General features: G+C 36.5%; 1 protein-coding gene across 1 annotated transcript in view; it reads right to left on the minus strand.

The window, feature by feature from the left end:
• The window catches only part of PSD3 (pleckstrin and Sec7 domain containing 3), a 496,191-nt gene that overhangs the window by 260,708 nt on the left and 209,905 nt on the right, over nt 1-25,578 (minus strand). Inside the window, exon 9 of the mRNA XM_060136247.1 lies at nt 4,855-4,944. Coding sequence (XP_059992230.1) covers nt 4,855-4,944 — 90 coding nt within the window. The remainder of the gene's footprint in view (nt 1-4,854; nt 4,945-25,578) is intronic.

A 25,578-nucleotide genomic window follows, 5' to 3' on the forward strand; every position in this document is an offset into this window, starting at 1 on the left:
CCAACATGTAATGTACCATTTCTAACCAAAGTTAGAAATGAAAAGCAAACTGGACTAAAGATTCAAATGTAGCTTTTCTGTTAAAATCAAGAATAGAGGTTAATAGGAAACTCAGAAGAAAAAAACTTGGGAAACAGAAAGGCAAAGAAGCAAGGTGCTACACTTGGAGCATGAGATAGAGGATGATCAAGAAAATTTTTAAAGATTATTCTACAAAGCGCTTCAGAAACATGCATATGATTACATGTCAACACTCTCACTAGTTCTTAGAATCTGCCCCTGATGAGACTGGGTGGAAGAGATCCTCAGGATAACACAGTCAAGAATCTATAAAAACTGACAGGCAAGACCGTTAAACCGATGAGCCTTCTGACCCAGGGCTCTCTATCTGGAGAACGCACAGAGCAGGGAGACATACAGCAACACTTCTTCCCCAGGGATTTGAAGTCACTTCAAATAATTCACATCCCCATTAATATCCCAGGATTTTCTTGGGATCTTTAAGAGGACCAGAACTTATTTGCTTCCTCAAAGGTTCTTCATGATCTCAGGACCAGTTTAATTCCAAACTCTCCTTAGTCTCTCCGCTGTTGCAGCATCCAATACCCAAACCAAACCTAAGGTATAAAAATGTTCCAAGAGGGATAAGGTGCAAGAGAAAGGCACTGTTGCTAACAAGGTAAAAAGGCAGAAAACATAGGGTTAACCAAGGTTCATTGTCAGGTGCCTACAGAATGTCAAGACAGACTTCACTGAATAATGCCTCCCATGAAGGATTTCAATGGCCATTCTTTGGAACCAACAAGTCTTTAGAAAGAAAGGAAGCCATAAATGACGAGGATTAAAAATCTTACCACAAAAGGAGGCAATGCTCAAGGTCAAGGTCACAAATGCTTCCTGTTAAAGACCAAGATGATGTGTGTGTTTAGGCTGAAAAGGGATGGGGGATAGAGGTCTTGTCTACTGACGCTAATCCCACTCAACCCTAGGACATGTAAAACACCTTGGGTCCAAATACTCACAGGAAGGGGTGGAGTCCTTGTCCAGTCCACTTTGAGATAGGTAAAGAATAAAGTAATATTAAAAATAAAAACTTATAATACCTAACACATGCTAGGTCTCTAAAGAGTTTATATATTATTAACTCATTCAATTATTAAAACAACTAGATGAGGTGGGTGCTAATAAAACCACCCGTTTCATAGATGAGGAAATCAAGAGACAAAGTTTAAGTGAATTTGCTCACAATCACTAGGCTAATCAGAGAGAGGAGCTGGGACTGGAATCCAGTCGTACAGTTCCCAAGACCATAGTCATAATCCTCAAGCTTTCATGTCTCTCAGGAAGTTCAGCCTCCAACCCAGAGCTGGCCCACATTTCACATTCTCATCCTCTTCTATTTATGTCCTGAAGATTTTTATTAGAGTTTTAGGGATGTCCTATTAAATCTATCAGAACTTTTTCCACCTCATCCCCAATGATGCCTGAAGGCAAACCACATCCAAGCATTGGGATGGGGAGGCCCTGTGGAGCCATAAAACACGCCAGATGGTTTGGCATAGTTTGGTCTTGATTTGGTGAGGAAATAGTCAGGGGTGCTTATGAGAAAGAAAGAAAGAACATTAATGTCTATGGAGAGGAAACGGGGGGGGGAGATGAAGTGGAATATTAACCTAAATAAAAATCAGAATAAGTCTCCTACTAAAACTGTACCTATTTTTCAAATGAAGACCCATCTCAAACATCACATCCTCCCAGCCAGTTTCAAGTTTAAAGAACCTAAATAATATTCTATCACTGGCTGTCTTTTGGTACCCAACTTTTTCCATTTTATGCCATAGATATCTATAACTTATGCTCTAAGCAACCTGTCGGGGGAGAACTCTTATTTGCACAAAGCACTCATATACTCATGTATCTGTTTTAGGTCATTTGAGTGAAAAGGGAAACAGCAGTGGAATTGTAAATTGTAAAAAGGGCTCAATATACCATTATCTATCCTTTTCATGTACCTTAAGGCAAATTTAAAGCAAAATATTAACTCAAGTCTCTGAATTTGAAGGCTTGAAACAAGTTCCTCATTGTGCATACCTTTAAGTACGTTAAGGTCTATTTTTCTGTAACCATTTCCATTGACAACAGCAGAATTCAGTTTATATTTTTATTTTAATATGGAATAACTGTCCATGTTAAGGGAGAAAGGACCCTCCATCGTTTTCAGTAGTTTATGATCTCTGAGGACAGGGGCCCATTTGGTTCTGACACGTTCTCCAAGTCCACACCTGAACACACAGTGGACCTTCAATAAATATTCCTGACTACACAACCACACTGAACAGATGTAAGTTGAAATGTTACTTCTGGTCCAAAGAAATCTGAACAACAGACATAAATCCAAATGCTACTTTTGATCCAAAGAAATCTAAAAGTAATAAGGTCAATATGTAGCAATAACCATTTATTGGTTTGATCCATGTAACTTTAAATATCTTACGTCATAAATTAAACTGCATGTAGGATATGCCTGTAATTTTTTAAGTTGGGGAGGGGGTGGCAGAAGACAGAAAGGGGTTAGTCAGAACCTGTAAGATGATATCAAACATGTTTGTGTTTATCTGTACGTATGTATCTGTCTGTGTGGCATGTGTATAATATTGTCCCCCTAAATGCCAATTAATATTCCACCCAATAATTTATCTCAACAAGGAATGAAGAGTTAGCTATTGAAAGAGAGAGAGAGAGAGAGTTCTGGTGGGAGGGGAGGAGAGAAAGAAAGATATGAAAGAGAGAAAGAGAAAACAAAGGAGAAAGGAAAAGACAGAAGTAAAGAGAAACAGAGAGGAAGAAAGAGGGAGGCAGAAAGGGAGGGAAAGGGAGAAGGAGCAGGGAAGAGGGCTGGCCACACAGAAGAGTGAAACGAAACCAACGGTTTGAAGAAACTGCAATAAAATCCAGATTCCTACTGAAATGGAAAACTCTCCTCTTGGATGGGTGAGTGGCTGGGGTTTGTTATAAAAAGGAATCAATATTTTACTTGACAATTTCCATGCTAAATGCCACTGTCATTTTCAGTGTCACTTCACTGTCATCTTCCCACACAGTAAATAAAGAACAGTATAACACATATTTTTCCCTGAGATTTGTAAACGTGATCTCAAACTGTACAACTGTGACAAATCAGCCAGCAAATTCTTCGCTGACTAAATCAAAGAACATGTTTACCCCAAGGAGAATGGTAGCCACTGCACTGTACATTAACTACATTTGGTTCAGAAAGCTCCATCAAACATGCTCTAAATCTGCCCACTATGTACCCACAGTCACAAACATTACCATAAGCCTACCACTAAAGTCTAAGAGCTTCATTGTAAAAATTATACCTGTCAATTTTCATTGCTGACATAACTTGATAAAAGCCTCACAAATCCTCTCCTAGAAAGACTGTTATTTTCCATGCTAGTACCACTAGACTGAAAAAAGACCTGTTAACATGTGTCTACTGTATAACTTCCATGGATGCACAGAACATATTTATTAAGTCTCAATCCAACACCTTTTACTTCCCATTCCCATTTGGAATTGTAGCTTCAGAAACGGCAGCATTTATTCTATAAAGAAAAGGCTTAAAAAATACCTTCCTTATATAGTAAGCTGAAGATACATTTCTTCCTGCTTTTTTCATAATATAATTTTTTAATGAGCTGCAATTAAAGCCAGTAAGACTTGGAATCTCATAATGCCATTTTTACACCTTCTTTCATTTTTCAAAGTATATATGTCTTTCCAAATCTGGCAGAACTTGATTCTACATATTATGTAGTTTAAAAGTCACAAAAAAACATAATAAAGGACTTATCCTTCAGCTGGTACATTTCCATATTATACCATGATTCAAATGTGCTGCCCTTCTTAGCAAATTCAGTCAAAATAACTGAATCCAAAAGAAATATACATGTGTATAAAGTTTTTAAAAAGAAAGTTAGAATCAAACAGAAATCTGTAAAAATCACATTCTCAACATACACATCTTATCCTGAACTTCTAAAATATTCACATCCATTATCAATCACTTGATCAAATGCACATCTCATTTATACTGCTGCAGGATGCTATGAATTCCAAAGTTGATGTTTCTGTCTCCTAGAAAACAATCTGACTAGAGGGAAAAAGATGCTAATTGTTACCAATAATAAAGCTGAGTGCAAATAATTCAGGAAATCTACAATTACTCAGATTTAATTTAATCTCTTTCCAGAGATGACCTGAGTGGATTTCTGACTAGGAACTGAAGAGTCAGAACTCCTTCCTTTAGTGTCTGCAAATGCTTTTTGTTTCCATAAGGAATATACCTTTGTGATCTTTCTCAAGTTCTGACAGTCAAGTAAATCAAAAAATGCCCACTATTTGTATCAGCAATTATTCCAAATCTACTTATTATCTCAGTATTATCAATTACAATGTGGACTTTTAGGAATTATTAATCAAGGACATCAAGGACAATGCCCAACAGAAACATCACCAATAAAACTAAAAGAAAAAACCAAAATACTTAAGTGATCTTAGTCTATTTTAGATTAAAAGGTAAGTAGAAAATATAAGCATATTTTAAAAACCAGTATTTAAGGGTAGGGGATTAAGAGGTACAAACTACTAAGCATAAAAAAAATGTTATAAGAATATATGGTACAGCAAAGGAAATATAGTCAATATTTTATAATAACTTTAAATGAAGTATAATCTATAAAAATATTGAATCATTATGTTGTATACCTGAAACTAATATAATATTGTAAATCACCTATACTTCAATATATGAATAAATAAATAAATAAATACCAGTATTTCAATGCTTACTTTCAGTAGATCCTTGGAGAAATCACCACCCTCATCTACCCCTTGGAGGTTTGCAATGAACTCTTGGCAGGTCATCTTCTTTCCAATATTCTGGAATAGAGGCAAATAATACATCATGATGGCATATGTGGAATTAAGATTATTTCTTGAAAATGTGATAAAGCAAAGCAAGACTGATTTGGTTTTTCAAAACCAAACACACACACCCCAATATATGCATATATATACATACAAGTTTATATGCATATGAAAAAACAGATGGCTTATTATGCTTTTAAAACTGTCATTAAATATGAATAGCAAAATTACGTTAAAGCTTTATTTTAGCCTAAGATAAAATCTGAAAAATCTATGCTACTTTTATAAAAATAATATATAATGTAGTTTTTAAAGGAAAAACATGAATAAAATGACATTTCTGAACTGAACTCTGATAGCTATTTATTTGCTTCTTTATTTGTATTTCCTACCTATTGCCAAGAACAATGAAGGACCTGAGATTTTAGCCTACTACTTCAAGCTAACAAGTTAGTCTATCACAACCTGCTGAATGCAGTCAGAAGCAGGACCACAGGAATTTATCACAACAGAAGTGGACAGAATCCCAGTGTTTTCTTGCTCCAGTTCCCTGAGTCCCAATTTTCACAGAGCAACTTAAGTGGGGCCAGCTGACACCTGCACACACAGCAGAAACCCTGAGATTTGGGAACATGAATCCCTGCAGTGGGGCAGTAACCATACCTATCCCTTTGCTCTAAAGTGAGAAACCAGCTCTTATCTTCCAAGGTCATATGCAAATCTAACCATTGCTCTGGGAATCACTACGTCTTCCAATACTGCTCACTATAGGAATTACACTGAAAAAACAAACCAGATCAAAGGCAACCAAACTTCAGTTCACAAAATATAAGAAAAGCAAGAGACCCATGGAGGACTGTCTACAAACACATTTCCAATCTGACTTAAGGATAATAAGTTTAACCAAAGAAAACCTCATTAATAAACAAAAATTTAAAAATCTGAACTGTAAAAAGAGAAAAGATACAAGTGTGCTGACTGAGAAAACTAATAAAATTGCTAGGACAGAGAATTGCCTCCAATGCCAGCTCCAATCAACTAGTATAAGTTGCCAGTTGTAAAGTATTCTGAGGTTGAATATGGGCACCAACAGAAACCCATCATGCGTGCACGAGAGGGATGTATTGATAGAACACAAGTGCACAGGCAGGGAGTTTCTGGTAAATGTGGTCAAGTGGGGTGGTCAAGTTCACTTGAACACAAAGTTCACCAACACAGTAACATCCCTGCACACAATACACGTATGAATAAAAGGCATGCTCTGCAAGCCTATTTTATGCATAAAAGAATAAGAATAGGGTAGAACAGTACTCTTCAAGTTGGTGGAGAATATTTCTGGAGACAAAGACTTTAAAAGGAATGCAAAACCGTAGATAGTTTTAAGGGAGTATTTATACAGAACTTAAAAAATACAAATCTGCCTGAGAACAGATTCACCTGTGTGTCTTAAAAGTAATCGCTTCCCAGAGAGTCCTTCAAGATGGTGGAGGAGTTAAGACATGGAGATCACCTTCCTCCCCACAAATACATCAGAAATACATCTACGTGTGGAACAACTCCTACAGAACGCCTACTGAATGCTGGAAGAAGACCTCAGACTTCCCAAAAGGCAAGAAAATTACCACGTACCTGGGAAGGGCAAAAGAAAAAAGAAAAAACAGAGACAAAAGAATAGGGATGGGACCTGCCCCTCTGGGAGGAAGCTGTGAAGGAGGAAATGTTTCCACACACTAGGAAGCCCCTTCGCAGGTGGAGACAGGGGTTGGGTGGGGAGGGGGAAGCTTCAGAGCCACGGAGGAGAGCGCAGCCACAGGGGTGCAGAGGGCAAAGCGGAGAGATTCCCGCACAGAGGATCAGTGCCGACCGGCACTCACCAGCGCTAGAGGCTTCTCTGCTCACCCACCAGCCAGGACAGATGGGGGCTGGGAGCTGAGGCTCAGGCTTCAGAGTCAGACCCCAGGGAGAGGACTGGGGCTGGCTGCGTGAACACAGCCTGAAGGGGGCTACTGCACCACAGCTAGTGGGGAGGGAGTCCAGGAAAAATTCTGGATCTGCCTAAGAGGCAAGAGATCATTGTTTTGGGGTGCGCGAGGAAAGGGGATTCAGAGCACCCCCTAAACGAACTCCAGAGACGGGCATGAGCCGCGGCTATCAGCGCGGACACTAGAGACGGGCAAGAAACGCTAAGGCTGCTGCTGCCGCCACCAAGAAGCCTGTATGCAAGCACAGGTCACTATCCACACCTCCCCTCCTGGGAGCCTGTACAGCCCGCCACTGCCATGATCCCGTGATGCAGGGACAACTTCCCCAGGAGAACACACAGCGTGCCTGAGGCTGGTGCAACGTCACGCTGGCCTCTGCCGCCACAGGCTCACCCCACATTCCATACCTCTCCCTCCCACTGGCCTAAGTGAGTCAGAGCCCCCAAATCAGCTGCTCCTTTAACCCTGCCCTGTCTAAGCAAATAAGAGATGCCCTCAGGCAACCTACACAAAGAGGCAGGGCTAAATCCAAAGCTGAACCCCAGGAGCTGTGCGAACAAAGAAGAGGAAGGGAAATCTCTCCCAGCAGCTTCAGGAGCAGAGGATTCAATCTCCACAGTCAACTTGATATACCCTGCATCTGTGGAATACCTGAATAAACAACGAATCATCCCAAATTAAGGGGGGTGGACTTTGGGAGCAACTGTAGACTTGGGGTTTGCTTTCTACATCTAATTTGTTTCTGGTTTGTTTACCTTTGTTTAGTATTTAGACTTTATTATCATTGGTACACTTGTTTATTCATTTAGTTACTCTCTTGCTTTTTTATATATATAGATATATTTTTTTCCTTTTTCTCTTTTTCTGAGTGTGTATGTGTATGCTTTTTTGTGTGATTTTTGTCTATAGAACATTGCTTTTACCATTTGTCCTATGGATCTGTCGGTCAGTTTTTTTTATTATGCTTTTTTTTGTTTTTCTTAGTATAGCTTTTAGAGCTTGTTATCATTGGTGGATTTGTTTTTTGGTTTGGTTGCTCTTTCTTTTTTATTATTTTTAATTTTTTAATAATTTTTTAATTTTAATAACTATTTTTTTCCTTCCTTCCTTCCTTCCTTCTTTCTTTCCTTCCTTCCTTCCTTCCTTCTTTCCTTCTTTCCTTCTCTTTCTCTCTCTCTCTCTCTCTCTCTCTCTCTCTCTCTCCTTCTGAGCCGTGCAGCTGACAGGGTCTTGGTGCTCCAGGCACGTGTCAGGCCTGTGCCTCTGAAGTGGGAGAGCTGACTTCGCTAAGACCCAGCTGCACTCAACGACCAACAAGCTACAGTGCTGGACACCCTTTGCCAAAAAACTAACAAGATGGAACACAACCCCACCCATTAGCAGAGAGGCTGCCTAAAATCATAGTAAGGTCACAGACACCCCAAAACACACCGCTAGATGCAGTCCTGCCTACCAGAAGGACAAGATCCAACCTCATCCACCAGAAAACAGGCACCAGTGCCCTCCACCAGGAAGGCTACACAACCCACTGAACCAACCTTAGCCACTGGGAGCAGACACCAAAAACAACGGGAACTATGAACCTGTAGCCTGCGAAAAGGAGACGCCAAACACAGTAAGGTAAGCAAAATAGGAAGAGAAACACACAGCAGATGACAGAGCAAGGTTAAAAACCCACTAGACCAAACAAATGAAGAGAAAACAGGCAGTCTACCTGAAAAAGAATTCAGAATAATGATAGTAAAGATGATCCAAAATCTTGGAAATACAATGGAGGAAATACAAGAAAAGTTTAACAAGGACCTAGAAGAACTAAACAGCAAACAAACAATGATGAACAACACAATAAATGAAATTAAAAATTCTCTAGAAGGAATCAATAGCAGAATAACTGAGGTAGAAAAATGGATAAGTGACCTGGAAGATAAAATAGTGGAAATAACTACCACAGAGCATAATAAAGAAAAAAGAATGAAAAGAATTGAGTACAGGCTCAGAGACCTCTGGGACAATATTAAATGCACCAACATTCGAATTATAGGGGTCCCAGAAAAAGAAGACAAAAAGAAAGGGACTGAGAAAATACTGGGAGAGATTATAGTTGAAAACTTCCCTAATATGGAAAAGGAAATACTCAATCAAGTCCAGGAAGTACAGAGAGTCCCATACAGGATAAATCTAAGGAGAAACAACCCAAGACAGATATTAATCAAACTATCAAAAATTAAATACAAAGAGAAAATATTAAAAGTAGCAAGGGAAAAATAACAAATAACATACAAGGGAATCCCCATAAGGTTAACAGCTGATCTTTCAGCATAAACTCTGCAAGCCAGAAGGGAGTGGCAGGACATATTTAAAGCAATGAAAGGGGAAAATGTACAACCAAGATTACTCTACCCAGCAAGATTCGACAGAGAAATTAAAACCTTTACAGACAAGCAAAAGCTAAGAGAATTCAGCACAACCAAACCAGCTTTACAACAAATGCTATAGGGACTTCTCTAGGCAGGAAACACAAGAGAATGAAAAAACCTACAATAACAACCCCCCCCAAATTAAGAAAATGGTAATAGGAACATACACACTGATAACTCCCTTAAATGTAAATGGATTAAATTCTCCAACCAAAAGACATCGACTGGCGGAATGGATATAAAAACAAGACCCATATATATGCTGTCTACAAGAGACCCACTTCAGACCTAAGGAAACATACAGACTGAAAGTGAGGGGATGGAAAAAGATATTCCATGCAAATGGAAATCAAAAGAAAGTTGGAGTACCAATTCCCATATCAGACAAAATAGACTTTAAAAAAAAGACTATTACAGGACACAAAAAAGGACACTACATAATGATCAAGGGATCAATCCAAGAAGATATAACAATTGTAAATATTTATGCACCCAACATAGGAGCACCTTAATACATAAGGGGAAATTGACAGTAACACAACCATAGTAGGGGACTTTAACACTCCACTTTCACCAATGGACAGGTCATCCAAAATGAAAATAAATAAGGAAACACAAGTTTTAAATGATAGATTAAACAAGATGGACTTAATTGATATTTATAGGACATTCCATCCAAAAACAACAGAATACACTTTCTTTTCAAGTGTTCATGGAACATTCTCCAGGATAGATCATAACTTGGGTCACAAATCAAGTCTTGGTAAATTTAAGAAAATTCAAATCTTATCAAGTATCTTTTCCGATTGAATGCTATGTGACTAGATATTAATTACAGGAAAAAATCTGTAAAAAATACAAACACATGGAGGCTAAACAATACACTACTAAATAACCAAGAGAGCACAGAAGAAATCAAAGAGGAAATCAAAAAATATCTAGAAACAAATGACAATGAAAACACGATGACCCAAAAACTATGGGATACAGCAAAAGCAGTTCTAAGAGGGAAGTTTATAGCAATACAATCCTACCTCAGGAAACAACAATCATCTCAAATGAACAACCTAACCTTAACATCTAAAGCAATTAGAGAAAAAAAAACCCCAACGTTAGCAGAAGGAAAGAACTCATAAAGGTCAGATCAGAAATAAATGAAAAAGAAATGAAGGAAACAATAGCAAAGAACAATGAAACAAAAAGCTGGTTCTTTGAGAAGATAAACAAAATTGATAAACCATTAGCCAGACTCATCAAGAAAAGAAGGGAGAAGACTCAAATCAGTAGAATTAGACATAAAAGGAGAAGTAACAACTGACACTGTAGAAATACAAAGGATCATGAGAGATTACAAGCAACTATATGCCAGTAAAATAGATAACCTGGAAGAAATGGACAAATTCTTAGAAGGGCACAACCTTCCGGAACTGAACCAGGAAGAAATAGAAAATGTGAACAGACCAATCACAAGCACTGAAATTGAGACTGTGATTAAAAATCTTCCAAAAAACAAAAGCCCAGGACCAGATGGCTTCACAGGCAAATTCTATCAAACATTTAGAGGAGAGCTAACACCTATCCTTCTCAAACTCTTTCAAAATATAGCAGAGGGAGGAACACTCCCAAACTTACCCTATGGGGCCACCATCACCCTGATACCAAAACTAGACAAAGATGTCACAAAGAAAGAAAACTAAAGGTCAGTATCACTGATGAACATAGATGCAAAAATTCTCAACAAAATACTAGCAAACAGAATCCAACTGCACATTAAAAAGATCGTACACCATGATCAAGTGGAGTTTATCCCAGGAATGCAAGGATTCTTCAGTATACGCAAATCAATCAATGTGATAAACCATATTAACAAATTGAAGAATAAAAACCATATGATCATCTCAAAAGATGCAGAAAAAGCTTTCAACAAAATTCAACACCCATTTATGATAAAAACTCTCCAGAAAGTAGGCATAGAGGGAAGTTATCTCAACATAATAAAGGCCATATATGACAAGCCCACAGCCAACATCGTTCTCAATAGTGAAAAACTGAAATCATTTCCTCTAAGATCAGGAACAAGACAAGGCTGGCCACTCTCACCACTATTATTCAATATAGTTTTGGAAATTTTAGCCAGAGCAATCAGAGAAGAAAAAGAATTAAAAGGAATCCAAATCTGAAAAGAGGAAACAAAGCTGTCATTGTTTGCAGATGACGTAACACTATACATAGAGAATCCTAAAGATGCCACCAGAAAACTACTAGAGCTAATCAAAGAATTTGGTAAAGTAGCAGGATACAAAATTAATGCACAGAAATGCCTTGCATTCTAATACACTAACGATGAAAAATCTGAATGAGAAATTAAGGAAACACTCCCATTTACCACTGCAACAAAGAGTATAGAATACCTAGGAATAAACCTACATAAAAAGCCAAAAGACCTGTATGCACAAAACTATAAGATACTGATGAAAGAAATTAAAGATGATACAAACAGATGGAGAGATATACCATGTTCTTGGATTGGAAGAATCAACATTGTGAAAATGACTATACTACCCAAAGCAATCTACAGATTCAATGCAATCCCTATCAAACTACCAATGGCATTTTTTACAGAACAAGAACAAAAACTTTCACAGTTTATATGAAAACACAAAAGACCCTGAATAGCCAAAGCAATCTTGAGAAAGACAAACAGAGCTGGAGGAATCAGGCTCCCAGACTTCAGACCACACTACAAAGCTACAGTAATCAACACAGTTTAGTACTGGCACAAAAACAGAGACATAGATCAATGGAACAGGATAGAAAGCCCAGAGATAATCCCACGCACATATGCTCACCTTATTTTTGATAAAGGAGGCAAGAATATACAATGGAGAAAAGACAGCCTCTTCAATAAGTGCTGCTGGGAAAATGGACAGTTACATGTAAAAGAATGAAATTAGAATATTCCCTAACACCATACACAGAAATAAACTCGAAGTGGATTAGGAGCTAAATGTAAGGCCAGAAGCTATAAAACTCTTAGAGGAAAACATAGGCAGAAGCCTCTATGACATGAATCACAGCAAGATCCTTTTTGACCCACCTCCTAGGGAAATGGAAATAAAACCAAAAATAAACAAATGGGACCTAATGAAAGTCAAAGCTTTTGTACAGCAAATGAAAACATAAACAAGACAAAAAGACAACCCTCAGAATGGGAGAAAATTTTTGCAAATGAAGCAACTGACAAAGGATTACTCTCCAAAATTTACAAGCAGCTCATGCAGCTCAATACCAGAAAAACAAACAACCCAATCCAAAAATGGGCAGAAGACCTAAATAGACATTCCTCCAAAGAAGACATACAGATTGCCAACAAACACATGAAAGGATGCTCAACATCACTAATCATTAGAAAAATGCAAATCAAAACTATGATGAGGTATCACCTTATACCAGTTAGAATGGCCATCATCAAAATATCTAGAAACAATAAATGCTGGAGATGGTATGGAGAAAAGGTAACCCTCTTGCACTGTTGGTGGGAATGTAAACTGATACAACCACTGTGGAGAACATTATGGAGGTTCCTTTAAAAACTAAAAATAGAACTACCATATGACCCAGCAATCCCACTACTGGGCATATACCCTGAGAAAACCATAATTCAAAAAAGGCATGTACCATAATATTCATTGCAGCACTATTTACAATAGCCAGGATATGGAAGCAATGTAAGTGTCCATCGACAGACGAATGGATAAAGAAAATGTGGCACATATATACAATGGAATACTACTCAGCCATAAAAAGAAATGAAATTGAGTTATTTGTAGTGAGGTGGATGAACTTAGAGTCTGTCATACAGAGTGAAGTAAGTCAGAAAGAGAAAAACAAATGCCATATGCTAACAAATATATATGGAATCTAAAATACAAAAACAAAAAAGGTTCTCTAGAACCTAGGGGCAGGACAGGAATAAAAATGCAGATGTAGAGAATGGACTTGAGGACATGGGGAGGGGGAAGGGTAAGCTGGGACGAAGCGAGAGAGTGGCATGGACATATATACACTACCAAATGTAAAATAGATAGCTAGTGGGAAGCAGCCGCATAGCACAGGGCGATCAGCTTGGTGCTTTGCGAGCACCTAGAGGGGTGGGATAGGGAAGGTGGGAGGGAGACGCAAAGGGGAGGAAATATGGGGTATCTTTGTTATAAAGCAGAAACTAATACACCATTGTAAAGCAATTAAACTCCAAAAAAGATGTTAAAAAAAAAAAAGTAATCACTTCCCACTTCTCCTTTCACAACTGCCCTTCTGCCTTACAACATGGAACAATCTGTCCAACATGTGCTAGCTAATTAATTATAGTGAACGTGCTAAATAACTTTTGTTAAAAACTTTGCCTCTTCCATCAGCAAAGAGGGCATATAGTCACACTTACATGAAAGACTGGATGAATGTTTTAACAATGATAACTAGCTTTGCCAATTAAATGTATTTGGTAGATAATTCCTATAATTTGAATAAATTGCATCTGCAGTCCTAAGTTTTGATGAAAATTTAAAGCACAGAAAGGAACTTTAATGGAAAATACACTATACTGAAATAGACAACACAATAGAAAATAACATTATATTGAAAAAGAAAATGTCTTGAAAAAGCAATGTCTCAATTTTCCCAATCCTTATCTAGTGTATCAGATCAAACAACATGCCCCAAGGTGAAATGTAACAAGTATAATCAATAGTCATTTTGATATGACTTGCAATGCTTTTTTGGGATATGTTTCAAGGATTTAAGAAAATGAATGAATAATGACCAGGTAAAAAATTATTTTCCACGTCAGGTGATTCCAGTTCTTTGCTTTTAAAAAAATTAAAAGAGGACGTAATTTAATCATCAGTTAAGAACAAAAGTGTTTTTAAATATATAATTTGGTGAATTCAAATACTTGTAACATTATCTGCTTTTAATCAATTTTGCATTGCTAATAATGATAAAAATTTCTTTTAGAATGATTTATATTTAAACACCTGAAGTCTTTTAGTCATAAGAAATTGAAACTTTCATTTCAACTTACATAATTTTTGTTAAAATAAGTATCAAAACAATATCAATAGAAGACTGAAATATAAAAACATAAAAATAAAACTATGGAAAAGTGGGCAAGGAGCAAAAAAGAGGGTTTTTTTAATATGATGGAGTGTCAACTTACTGTAACTTTTAAAAAAATACCAGCTTTATTAAAATATAATTCATATAACATTCACCCTTTTGAGCTATATAATTTAATAATTCTTCGTATACTGATAAAGTTGTATGACCATCACCACTACCTAAATTCAGAACATGTTCTTCACCCCAAAAAGCTGCCTCATATCCATTAGTAGTCACTCCCCAAATCTCTCTTCCCATCACCACTACCCATCTCCTGGCAACCACTGACAAACTTTTTATTTACTAAACCCTATGGAGTTGCCTATGCAGAACATTTCACATAAATGGAATCATACAAAATGTGGTCTTTCATGACTGGCTTCTTTCATTTAGCATAACGTTTTCAAGGTTCACCCATACTGTAGCATTAATCAGTATTTAACTTTTTAAATTGCCAAATAATATTCCATTGTATAAATATACTAAATTTTGTTTATCCATTCAGAAGTTGGTAGATACTTGGACTGTTTCCAAATTTTGGTTATTATAATGTAGCTAAAAATATTTGTGCACAAGTTTTTGTGTGGACATGTTTTCATTCCTCTATGTGTATAACTCAGGAGTGGGATTGCTGGGTCATATGGTAACTCTATGTTTAATCATTTGAGAAACTGATGGCACCAGTTTACAGTCCCACTAGAAGTGTATGAGAGTTTCAATTTCTCTACATCCTTACTAACACTTACCTGCTCTTTTTATCTTAGGCAACCTAGTGGGTGTGAACTGGTATCTTCTGGTTCTGATTTGCATTTCCCTAATGACTAATGATGTTCAGCATCCATTCATGCACTTATTGGCCATTTGTATATATTCTTTGGAGAAATGCATATTTATATCCTTTGCCCTTTTCTTATTACTTGTGTTTTATTGTTGAGTTGTAAGTGTCCTTTGTATATTCTGGATACAAGCTCATTATCATATACACACTTCACAAATACTGTCTCTTATTATGAGAGTTGTCTTTTCACTTGATGGTGTTCTTTGAAGCAGAGAAAATTTTTAACTAGATGATATTCAATTTATCTATTTTTTCTTTTGTTGCTTGTGCTTTTGGTGGCAAATGTCAAATGCAACATGGAGCCCAGCCGCTCCATGGCATGTGGGATCTTCCCAGACTGGGGCACGAACCCGTGTCCCCTGCATTGGCAGGTGGACTCTCAACCACTGCGCCACCAGGGAAGCCCTTGCGTTAATTTTTGTACAAGGTAGGAAAGACAAATCCAACCTCATTCTTTTGCATGTGCTATACGGTTGTCCCAGCACCATATGTATTCTTTCTCCACTGAATGGCCTTGGCATCCTTGTCAAAAATTAGAAGACTGTAACTATAAGGGTTTACTTCTGAACTCATAATTCTATTGCACTGATCTAGATGTTTGGTTTGATGCCAGTATAATACTCTCTTGATTCTTGTACATTTGTAGTAAGTTATTTACACCTCTGCATTCTTTTTGATATGGTTAAGAAAACCACATGAACAATTAAGCACCTTAATGATTTTTACATGCAGAGTTCAGTAGGGTTATGTATATTCACACTGCTGTGAAACAGATTTCCAGAACTCCTTCATCTGGCAAATCTTAAACTCTATACTCATTTAAAAAACAACTCACCAAGCTTCCCTGGTGGCGCAGTGATTGAGAGTCCGCCTGCCAATGCAGGGGACACGGGTTCATGCCCCGGTCCGGGAAGATCCCACATGCCGTGGAGCAGCTGGGCCCGTGAGCCATGGCCGCTGAGCCTGCGCGTCCGGAGCCTGTGCTCCGCAACGGGAGAGGCTACGACAGTGAGAGGCCCGCGTACCACAAAAAATTAAAAAATTTAAAAAATAACTCACCTTTTCTCTCTCCCCCAGGCTTCTGGTAACCATCATTCTACTTTCTGTTCTAATGAATCTGAATATTTAGGTAACTCATGAAAGTGAAATCATAGTGTTCTCAAAGTTTATCCATGTTGTAGCATACATCATAAGTTCTTCCTTTTTTAAGGCTGAATATTTCACTGTACGTATACATTTTTGTTCAACGATTCATCCACTGGTAGACATTTGGGGGTTCCACTTCTGCACTATTGTAAGTGCTGCTATGCACATGGGTGTGCAAACATCTCCTTGAGATCCTGTTTTCAGATCGTTTGGATATATAACCAGAAATAGGATAGAGGCATCATGTGGTATTTCTAATTTTTTAAGGAACTGCCATATTATTTTCCATAGGGTTGCACCATGTTACAATCCCACCAACAGTGTATAAGGGTTCCAATTTCTCCACATACTTGCCACCTTTTTTTTTTTTTTTATAGTAGCCATCCTAATGGGTGTGAGGTAGTTTTGACTGGCATTTCTCTGATGATTAGTGAAAGTTGAGCATCTTTTCATATGCTTCTTGGTTATATGTATAGTATCTTCAGGTAAATGTCTAATTCAAAGCCTTTGCCCTCTTTTTAATTGGGTTATTTGATTTTTTGTTGTTGTTGTAGAGTTGCAGGAGTTCATTACATATTCTGGATATTAATTCCTCATCAGATATATGACTTGCAAATATTTTATCCCATTCTGTAGGTTGTCATTTCACTTTGTTGATTGTGTACTTTGGTGTACAAAAGCTTGTAAGTTTGATGTAACCCCATTTGTCTATTTTAAATTTTGCTACCTGTGCATTGAGTGTCAGATCCAAGAAATCATTGCCAAGTCCAATGTCATGAAGCTTTTTCTCTATGTTTTCTTCTAGGAGTTTTGTAATTTTAGGTCTTGTATTTAGGTCTTTAATCTCCTTTGAGTTAATGTTTTATATGGTATAAGGGTGCAACTTCATTTTTTTGCTTGTGGATATCCTTTATTCCCAGCACCATTTGTTGAAGAGACTAACCTTTCCCCATTGAGTAGTCTTGGCACCCTTGCTGAAGACTGTTAAAGCATATATGCAAGAGTTTATTTGGGGGCTTTGTATTCTATTCCATTTGTCTATTTTCTGTCTTTATGCCAACATCACACTCTTTAGATTATTGTAGACTTGTAATATGTTTTGAAATCAGGAAGTGTGAGTCCTCCAATTTTGTTGTTTTTCAAATCTGTTTAGGCTATTCACAGTCCCTTGAGATTCCATATGAATTTTAGGATGAATTTTTCTATTTCTGCAAAAAATGTCATTGGGATTTTGATAGGAGTTGTAATTGAATTTCAGTATTAGCTTATCAAATTTCTGGGGGGGGGGGAAGAAAAGCCAGCTGGGATTTTGACAATGGTTGTGTTCAACCTGAAGATCACTTTGGAGAGTATGGCACTTTAACATTAAGCCTTCCAATCCATGACCATGAAATTACTTTCCACTTATTTGGCTTCTTTCAACAATGTTATATAGTTTTCAATGTCAATGTATTGATCTTATATTAAGTTTATTCTTAAGTATCTTAGTATTTCTGACTGATATTGTAAATGAAATGAATTTCATTTTCATATTGTTCATTGCTAGTATCAGCAATACAAATGATCTTTGTATATTCAACTTTTATTCTACAGCCTTGCTGAATGTGTTTTTTAGATTCTAATCATTTTTGGATTTTTTTTTTTCTTTTTTTGTAGATTCCTTAGGATTTTCTATATAAAAGATCAGGTCTTCTGCAAACAGAGAAAATTTGACCTATTTCTTTCTTATGTTCTTATGTTTTATTTTTTTCCTTGACTAATTACCCTGGATAAAATCTTCAATACGTTACAAAGAAGTGGCAAATGCAGACATTCTTGTCTTGTTTCTGATCTGGAGACAGCTTTCCATCTTTCCCATAAAGTATGATGTTAGCTATGAGTTTTTCATAGAGCTCATTTTCAGGAATTAAGGAAATTCCTTTTTATTCCTGGCTTATTAGATGTTTTCTTTTTAGTTATGAAATGGTGTTGGATTTTGGCAATGCTTCTTATGTGTTTACTGAGATAATCATGTGGCTTTTCTCTTTTATTCCATTAATAAGGTGATTAGATTGATTTTCATATGTTGAACCAATCTTGTATGCCCGTAATAAATCTCAAATGGTTATAATGTATAGTCCTTTTTATATATTGCTAGATTAGGTTTCCTTTTTATTTCTTTAAGGATTTCGTGTCTATGTTCACAAGGGCTATTCATAAGGGATATTAGTTTTCTTGTGATAGTTTTGACTGGCTTTGGTATCAGGGTAATACAGTCCTCATAGAATACTTTGAAAAATACTTTGATTTTCTATTTCTTCTTGATTCAGTTCAAACAATATTTATCATTCTAGAAATCTGTCCATTTCACCTGGGTAATCTAATTTGTTAACATACAATTGCTGACACCCTCTTTCATTACTGACTTTAGTAATTTAAATCTTTTTTTTTCCCCATGGTCAGGCTAGCTAGACATTTGTCAATGTTGTTGACCTTTCAAAGAAAAAACTTCTAGTTTCATTAAAATGTTTATTGTTTTTCTATTCTCTATTTGCTTCTTCTCGAAATTATTTCCTTCCTTCTGATTTCTTTGGGTTTAGTTTGCTTTATTTTTGTTTCTTATACTGGAAGGCTACTTTATTGCTTTGAGATCATTCTTCTTTTTAAATATAAGCAATTACAGCAACAAATATGCCACTTAGCAATGCTTGAGCTGCATCTCATACGTTTTATGCTGCATTTAATTTTCATTTGTCTCAGAGTATTGTTTAATTTCCCTTGTGAATTTCATCTTTGGCCCATAGTTATTCAGTATTCAGTATTGTTATTCAGTATTGTTCATTTTCTACAAATTTCACTGTTAATGACATAATTCCGTTCCATTGTACTCAGTGAACATACTCTGTATATTTTCACTCCTTTTCAACTTACTGAGACTTAGTTTTTGTTCTATCTTGGAAAATATCCCATGTGTACTTGAAACGAATACATATTTTGCTGCTGCTGAGCGGAGTGTGCTACAGAGTGTGCTTTGTTGATTTCTGCCTAGTTATTCTAAAGATATTTGTAAGTGGGGTACTGAAGTCTCAAACTATTGTTGTTAAATTGTCTATTTCTCCCTTTAATTCTTCCCCCCCCACCACCAGATTTACTGAGATATAGCCGACATGTAACATTGTGTGAGTTTAAGGTGTTCAAAGTGATGTTTTTCTACACATGTATAGCAAATTGATCACAGTAAGGTTAGTTAACACATCTATCACCTCACATAGTTACCTTTGGGGTGTGTGTGTGATGAGAACTTTTAAAATCTACTCTCTTAGCAACTTACAAGTACACAGTACAGTATCGTTAACTGTAGTCACCATACTGCACCATCTCCAGAACACATTCATCTTATAACTGGAGGTTTGTAAGCTTTGACCACCTTTACCTATTTCCTCCACCCTGCAGCCCCTGGCAATCACCTATCTACTCTCTGTTTCTATGAGTGCATTTTCTTTCTTTTCTCCCAGCTTTATTGATATAATTGACATATAACATTCTATAAGTTTAAGGTGTCCAACATAATCATTTAACATATGTACATATAGCATATGTACATATAGCAAAATGACTGCCACAGTAAGATTAACACATACAGCTCTCCATATATTTACATGTTTGTGTGTGTGGTGACAACGTTGAAGATCTTGACAACTTCCAAATACGGTGCTGTTAACTGTAGTCATCATGCTGTGCATTATTAGATCCTCAGAACTAATCCATCTTATAAATGAAAGTTTGTACCCTTTGACAAGCTTCACCCATTTCCCCCACACATACCTGATCTTGGCAACCACCAATTTGCTCTGTTTCTATATGTGTGCATTTTCTTTTTAGATTCCACATATAAATGAGATCATACAATATTTGTCTTTCTCTTATTTCACTAGAATAATGCCCTCAAGGTTCATCCACGTTGTCACAAACAGTAGGATTTCCTTCTATTTTATGGCTGAATAATATTTCATTGTGTGCGTATCTATCTACTTACCTACCTGCCTATCTATCTCACATTTTCTTTACCCATTCATCCGTAGATGGACACTTAAGTTGTTTTCATGCCTTGGTATTGTAAATAACGCTGCAGTGAACAGAGGAGCATGGGTATCTTTTAGAGATGGTGATTTCATTTCCTTTGACTATATACTGAGAACTGGGACTGCTGGATTATATGGTAGTTCTATTTTAATTATGAGAAACCTCCATACTGTTTTCCATATATGGCTTGTATCAAGTTACATTCCCACCAGAAGTACACAAGGGCTCCCTTTTCTCCATATCCTTGTCAGCACTTGTTAACTGCTCTTTCTGAGAACAGCCATTCTAACAGGTGTGAAGAGAAAGCTCATTGTGAGGTAATAACTCACTGAGGTTTTGATTTGTGCTTCCCTGATGATTAATAATGATGAGCATCTTTTCATGTACCTGTTGGCCATGTGTATATCTTCCTTGGAAAAATTCAGTTTCTTTGCCCATTTAATCAGATTATTGTTAGTGAGTTGTATGAGCTCTTTATGTATTTTGATCATTAACCACTTAGCAGACAAACAATTTACAAATACTTTCTCGCATTCCGTAAGTTGCCTATTCTTTTTGTTGATGATTTCCTTTGCGGTGCAAAAGGTTTTAAGTTTGATGTTGTCCCATTTATTAATTTTTGTTTTTATTGCTTTTGCTTTTGGTGTCAGAGTCAAAAAACCACTGCCAAGACCAATGTCAAAGAGCTTACTGCCTATGTTTTCTTCTAAGAGTGTTATAGCTTCAGGTCTTACGTTCAAGTCTTTAAATCCATTTCAAGCTAATTTTGTGAGTGATATAAGGGTCCAGTTTCATTCTTTAGCATGTGGTTATCCAGTTTTCCCAACACCATTCAATGAAGAGACTATCTTTACACCACTGAGCATTCTTAGCTACCTTTTCAAATATTAATTGATTATATAGATGTGTGGATTCATTTCTGGGATCTTAATTCTGTACAATTGGTCTATGTGTCTGTTTTTATGCCAGTACCATACTGTTCTGAGTAGTACAGCTTTGCAGTATAATTTGAAATCTGGGAGGTGTGATGCATATGGCTTTGTTGTTCTTTCTCAAGACTGTGTTGGCCATTTGGGGTCTTTTGAGGTTCCATACAAATTTTAGGGTTGTTTGTTCTATTTCTGTAAAAAAAAATAAATGCCATTAAAATTTTGATGGGGACTGCACTGAATCTATAGATGGCTGTGCGTAGTATGGATATTTTAACAATATTAATTCTTCCAACCATGAACATGGGACATCTTTCCACTCATTTGTGTCTTCAATTTCTTTCTTCAATGTCTTTTAGTTTTAAGTATATAGATCTTTCATCTCTTTGGCTAAATTTATGCATAAGTATTTTATTGTTTTTGATGCCATTGTGACCGGGATTGTTTTATTTCTTTTTCAGAGAATTCATCCTTAGTGTATAGAAACACACACTGATTTTTGTATATTGTATTCTAACAGTTTTTTTTTTCTGTGTGTGAAGTCTTTAGGGTTTTCTATCTTTAAGATTATATCATTTAAGAAAAGAAATAATTTTACTTCTTCCTTTCCAATTTGGATGCTTTTTATTTCTTTTCTTTGCTTGACTGCTCTGGCTAGGATTTCCATTACTGAGCTGAATAGGAGTGGGGAGTATGGAAACCCTTGTTTTGTTCCTGACCTTAGAGGAAAAGCTCTGAACATTTCACCACTGAGTATGATGTTAGCTGTGGGCTTGTCATGTATGGGCTTTATTATGTTGAGGTACTTTTCTATACCCAATTTATTGAGAATTTTTGTCATGAAAGGATAATGAATTTTGTCAAATGCTTTTTCTGTATCTATTGAGATGATCTGTATGATTTTTAACCTTTCAGTCTATTAATGATTATTGATTTGTGTATGCTGAAACACTTTTGCCTCATAGGGATGAGGCACTTGATCATGGTGTATGATCCTTATAATGTACTGCTGAATTCAGTCTGCTAGTATTTTGTTGAGAATTTTTGCATTTATATTCATCAGTGTCTTGTGATTTTCTTGTAGTGTCTTTATCTGGTTTGGGTACCAAGGTAATGCTGGCCTTGTAAAATGAGTTTGGAAGGAGTCCCTCCTCCTCTTGAATTTTTTGGAAGAGTTTGAGAAGGACTGGCATTAATTATTCTTTAAATATTTGAATTCACCAGTGAAACCATCTGGTACTAGGCCTCTCTGTGTTGAGAGGTTTTTGATGTTGATTCAATCTCCTTACACATTATTGGTCTGTTCAGGTTTTCTATTTATTTTTGATTCAGTCTTGATAGGTTATATGTTTCTAAGAATTTATTTCTCTTCTAGGTTGCCCAATTTATTGGCATATAATTGTTCACAGTAGTCTCTTATGATCCTTTGTATTTCTGTGTTATCTGTTGTAATGTCTTCTCTTTTGTTTATAATTTTATTTATTTGAGTCCTCTTTTTGTCTTGGTTAGTCTAGCTAAAGGTTTGTGAATTTTGTTTCAAAAAGCCAACTCTTAGTATTATTAATCTTTTCTATTGTTTTCCTATTTTTCACTTCATTTATTTCTGCTCTTATCTTAGCTCTACTCTTTATTATTTCCTTCTGCTAACTTTGGCTTACTTTGTTCTTCTTCTAGTTCCTTGAGGTGTAATGTTAGATTGTTTGAGATATTCCTATTTTCTTATAGCTATAGTTTGTTCTTAGAACTGCTTTTGCTCTATCCCATACACTTTGGTATGTTGTGTTTCCATTTTTGTTTGTCTCAAGATACTTTTTCATTCCTTTTCAATTTCTTCTTTGATCCATTGGTTGCTCAGAAGTATGTTGTTTAATTTCCATGTGTTTGTGAATTTTCCAGCTTTCCTCCTATTAATGGATATCTAGTTTCATACTTTTGTGGTCTGAAAAGATACCTGATATAATTTTTATCATCTTCAATTTGTTGAGACTTGTTCTGTGCATAACATGATCCTAGAAAATGTTTCATGTGTGCTTAAAAATATATATGTATCATGCTACTGTTTAATGGAATATTCTATATATGTCTGTCAGATCAAATTGATCTATAGTGTTGTTCAAATCCACTATTTCCTTTTTGATTCTCTGTTGGATGATCTATCCATTGGTGAGAGTGGGGTCTCCAAGTAGTATTATACAGCTGACCCTTGAACAACATGAGTTTGAGCTCCATGGGTTCACTTACACATGGATTTTTTTCAATAAATACACTGGAAAATTTTTTGGAGATTTGCAGCAATTTGTAAAAAACTCACAGACAAACCACATGGCTCACAGCCTATCATCACAGAGAAGTGATTTTTTTTTAATGTAGCAATGTTTCTAATACTATATTATAAATGACTATAATGCTGTATGCCATAAAAATTTTATAACAAGTTATTCATTAGTGTACAGGCTAGGCTACCATGAAGCAATCTTATTGCTGCTTCTTTGTTATCAATGCATGAATCATTACACCTGTAAATAAATATGAATTTCTTTTCCACATTATCTTTTCATTTTGATGTCCGGCATTATTAATACATGTAACACCTATAGCATTTTGTACCACATAAGACAATATTGATGTAGGTACTGACAGAGGATTCATCTTATAAACAGGTGATAAGCTTAATGATAATTATAAGTTTAACATAAGGAGGAGAAAATACATTTGCTGTACTGCATTTACTGATACCACTAAGTTCATAAACTTACAGTACAGTAAATGTATTTTCTTCTCCTTATGATTTTCTTAATAACATGTTCTTTTCTCTAGCTTACTTTATCGTAAGAATAAAGTATGTAATACATACAACATACAAAATATGTGTTAACTGACTGGTAAGGCTTCAGGTCAACAGTAGGCTATTAGTAGTTAACTTCCGGGGAAGTTAAACATTACGCACAGACTTTCAGCTGTGCGCAGGGGTCGGTGGCCCAGCTCCCACGTTGTTTCAAGAGTCAGCTGAATCACTCTCTCACCTTTTAGCTCTGTTAGTATTTGCTTTATATGTGTAGGTGCTCTGGTGCTGAGTACGTAGTCTCCCTTCCACTTGTCAGCTTTTTATCCATGTATTTCAGGGCTGTGTTACGAAGTGCCTATACCTTAGAATTAGTGTTTTATCCTCTTGGTGGACTGACCCTTTTATCATTATAAAATGTCTGTCTTTGCCTCTAGCAGTTCTGGTCTTAACATACATTTTATTGATATTAATGGAGCCAGTCCACCTGTCTTTCAATTACTGTTAGCCCAGTAGTACTTTTTCCATTCTTTTACTTTCAACTTACTTGTCTCTGAATCTAAAGTGTGTCTTTTGTAGACATAGTTAGATGCTTTTAATCCATTTTTCTAATCTTTCATGTCCAATACCTGGCTTCTCCTAGAGGCAGTTTCTATTGACTGTTATTCATACTATGTATGGGCCATACTTTCCTATTTCTTTGTCTCAAAATTATTTGTTGAAAACTAGAAATCTTAAATAACATAATACAGCCACTCTGTAAATCAGGTTCCTTCCCCTCCTCAGCTTTTGATGTCACTGTTTACTTGCTTCTCCTGAACTAATTCTGTAAAGTCTATATTCTTTGCTGTGTGTGGCCACTGAAGTCTCTGCTCAGTTAGCTCAGCAGTCAACCTATTACTGGACAGAGGTTCCCTAAACACTCTGAATCAGGAAGTAGTCAGCCTGTGCCGTGGGGTTCTGCATGTGCTGAGGCTCCAGGAGGTTGTTCACAAATCTGTTTGAGGCTTCACTTTCTGCTTGTGCAAAATCTCAAAGTCAAGAAGAAGTGAGAATTTAGGGCCTTCCCAAGTTTTTCCTGGGCATGTAGACACAGATTCCCAAATATATTCAGAGCTTACCAAAGCCCCCTTTATGTATCTTATTTCCCAGCTTTTCCTTTTGAGTTTTTTGGTCAGCCTCTTGTTTGTCAGCCTCTTGTTTACCACCATCCCAGGCAGCAGCAGTGTTGAACAACTGCCACATACTCTGGGGAAAAGTGTGCTTTCAGTGAGTGAGTGCAGAGTCAGATCAAAGAAAGACAAGCTATGCAAGTGACAATTTTCCAGGGAAC

Source organism: Lagenorhynchus albirostris, chromosome 21 (assembly GCF_949774975.1).
Source record: "Lagenorhynchus albirostris chromosome 21, mLagAlb1.1, whole genome shotgun sequence".
Classification (NCBI taxonomy): domain Eukaryota; kingdom Metazoa; phylum Chordata; class Mammalia; order Artiodactyla; family Delphinidae; genus Lagenorhynchus; species Lagenorhynchus albirostris.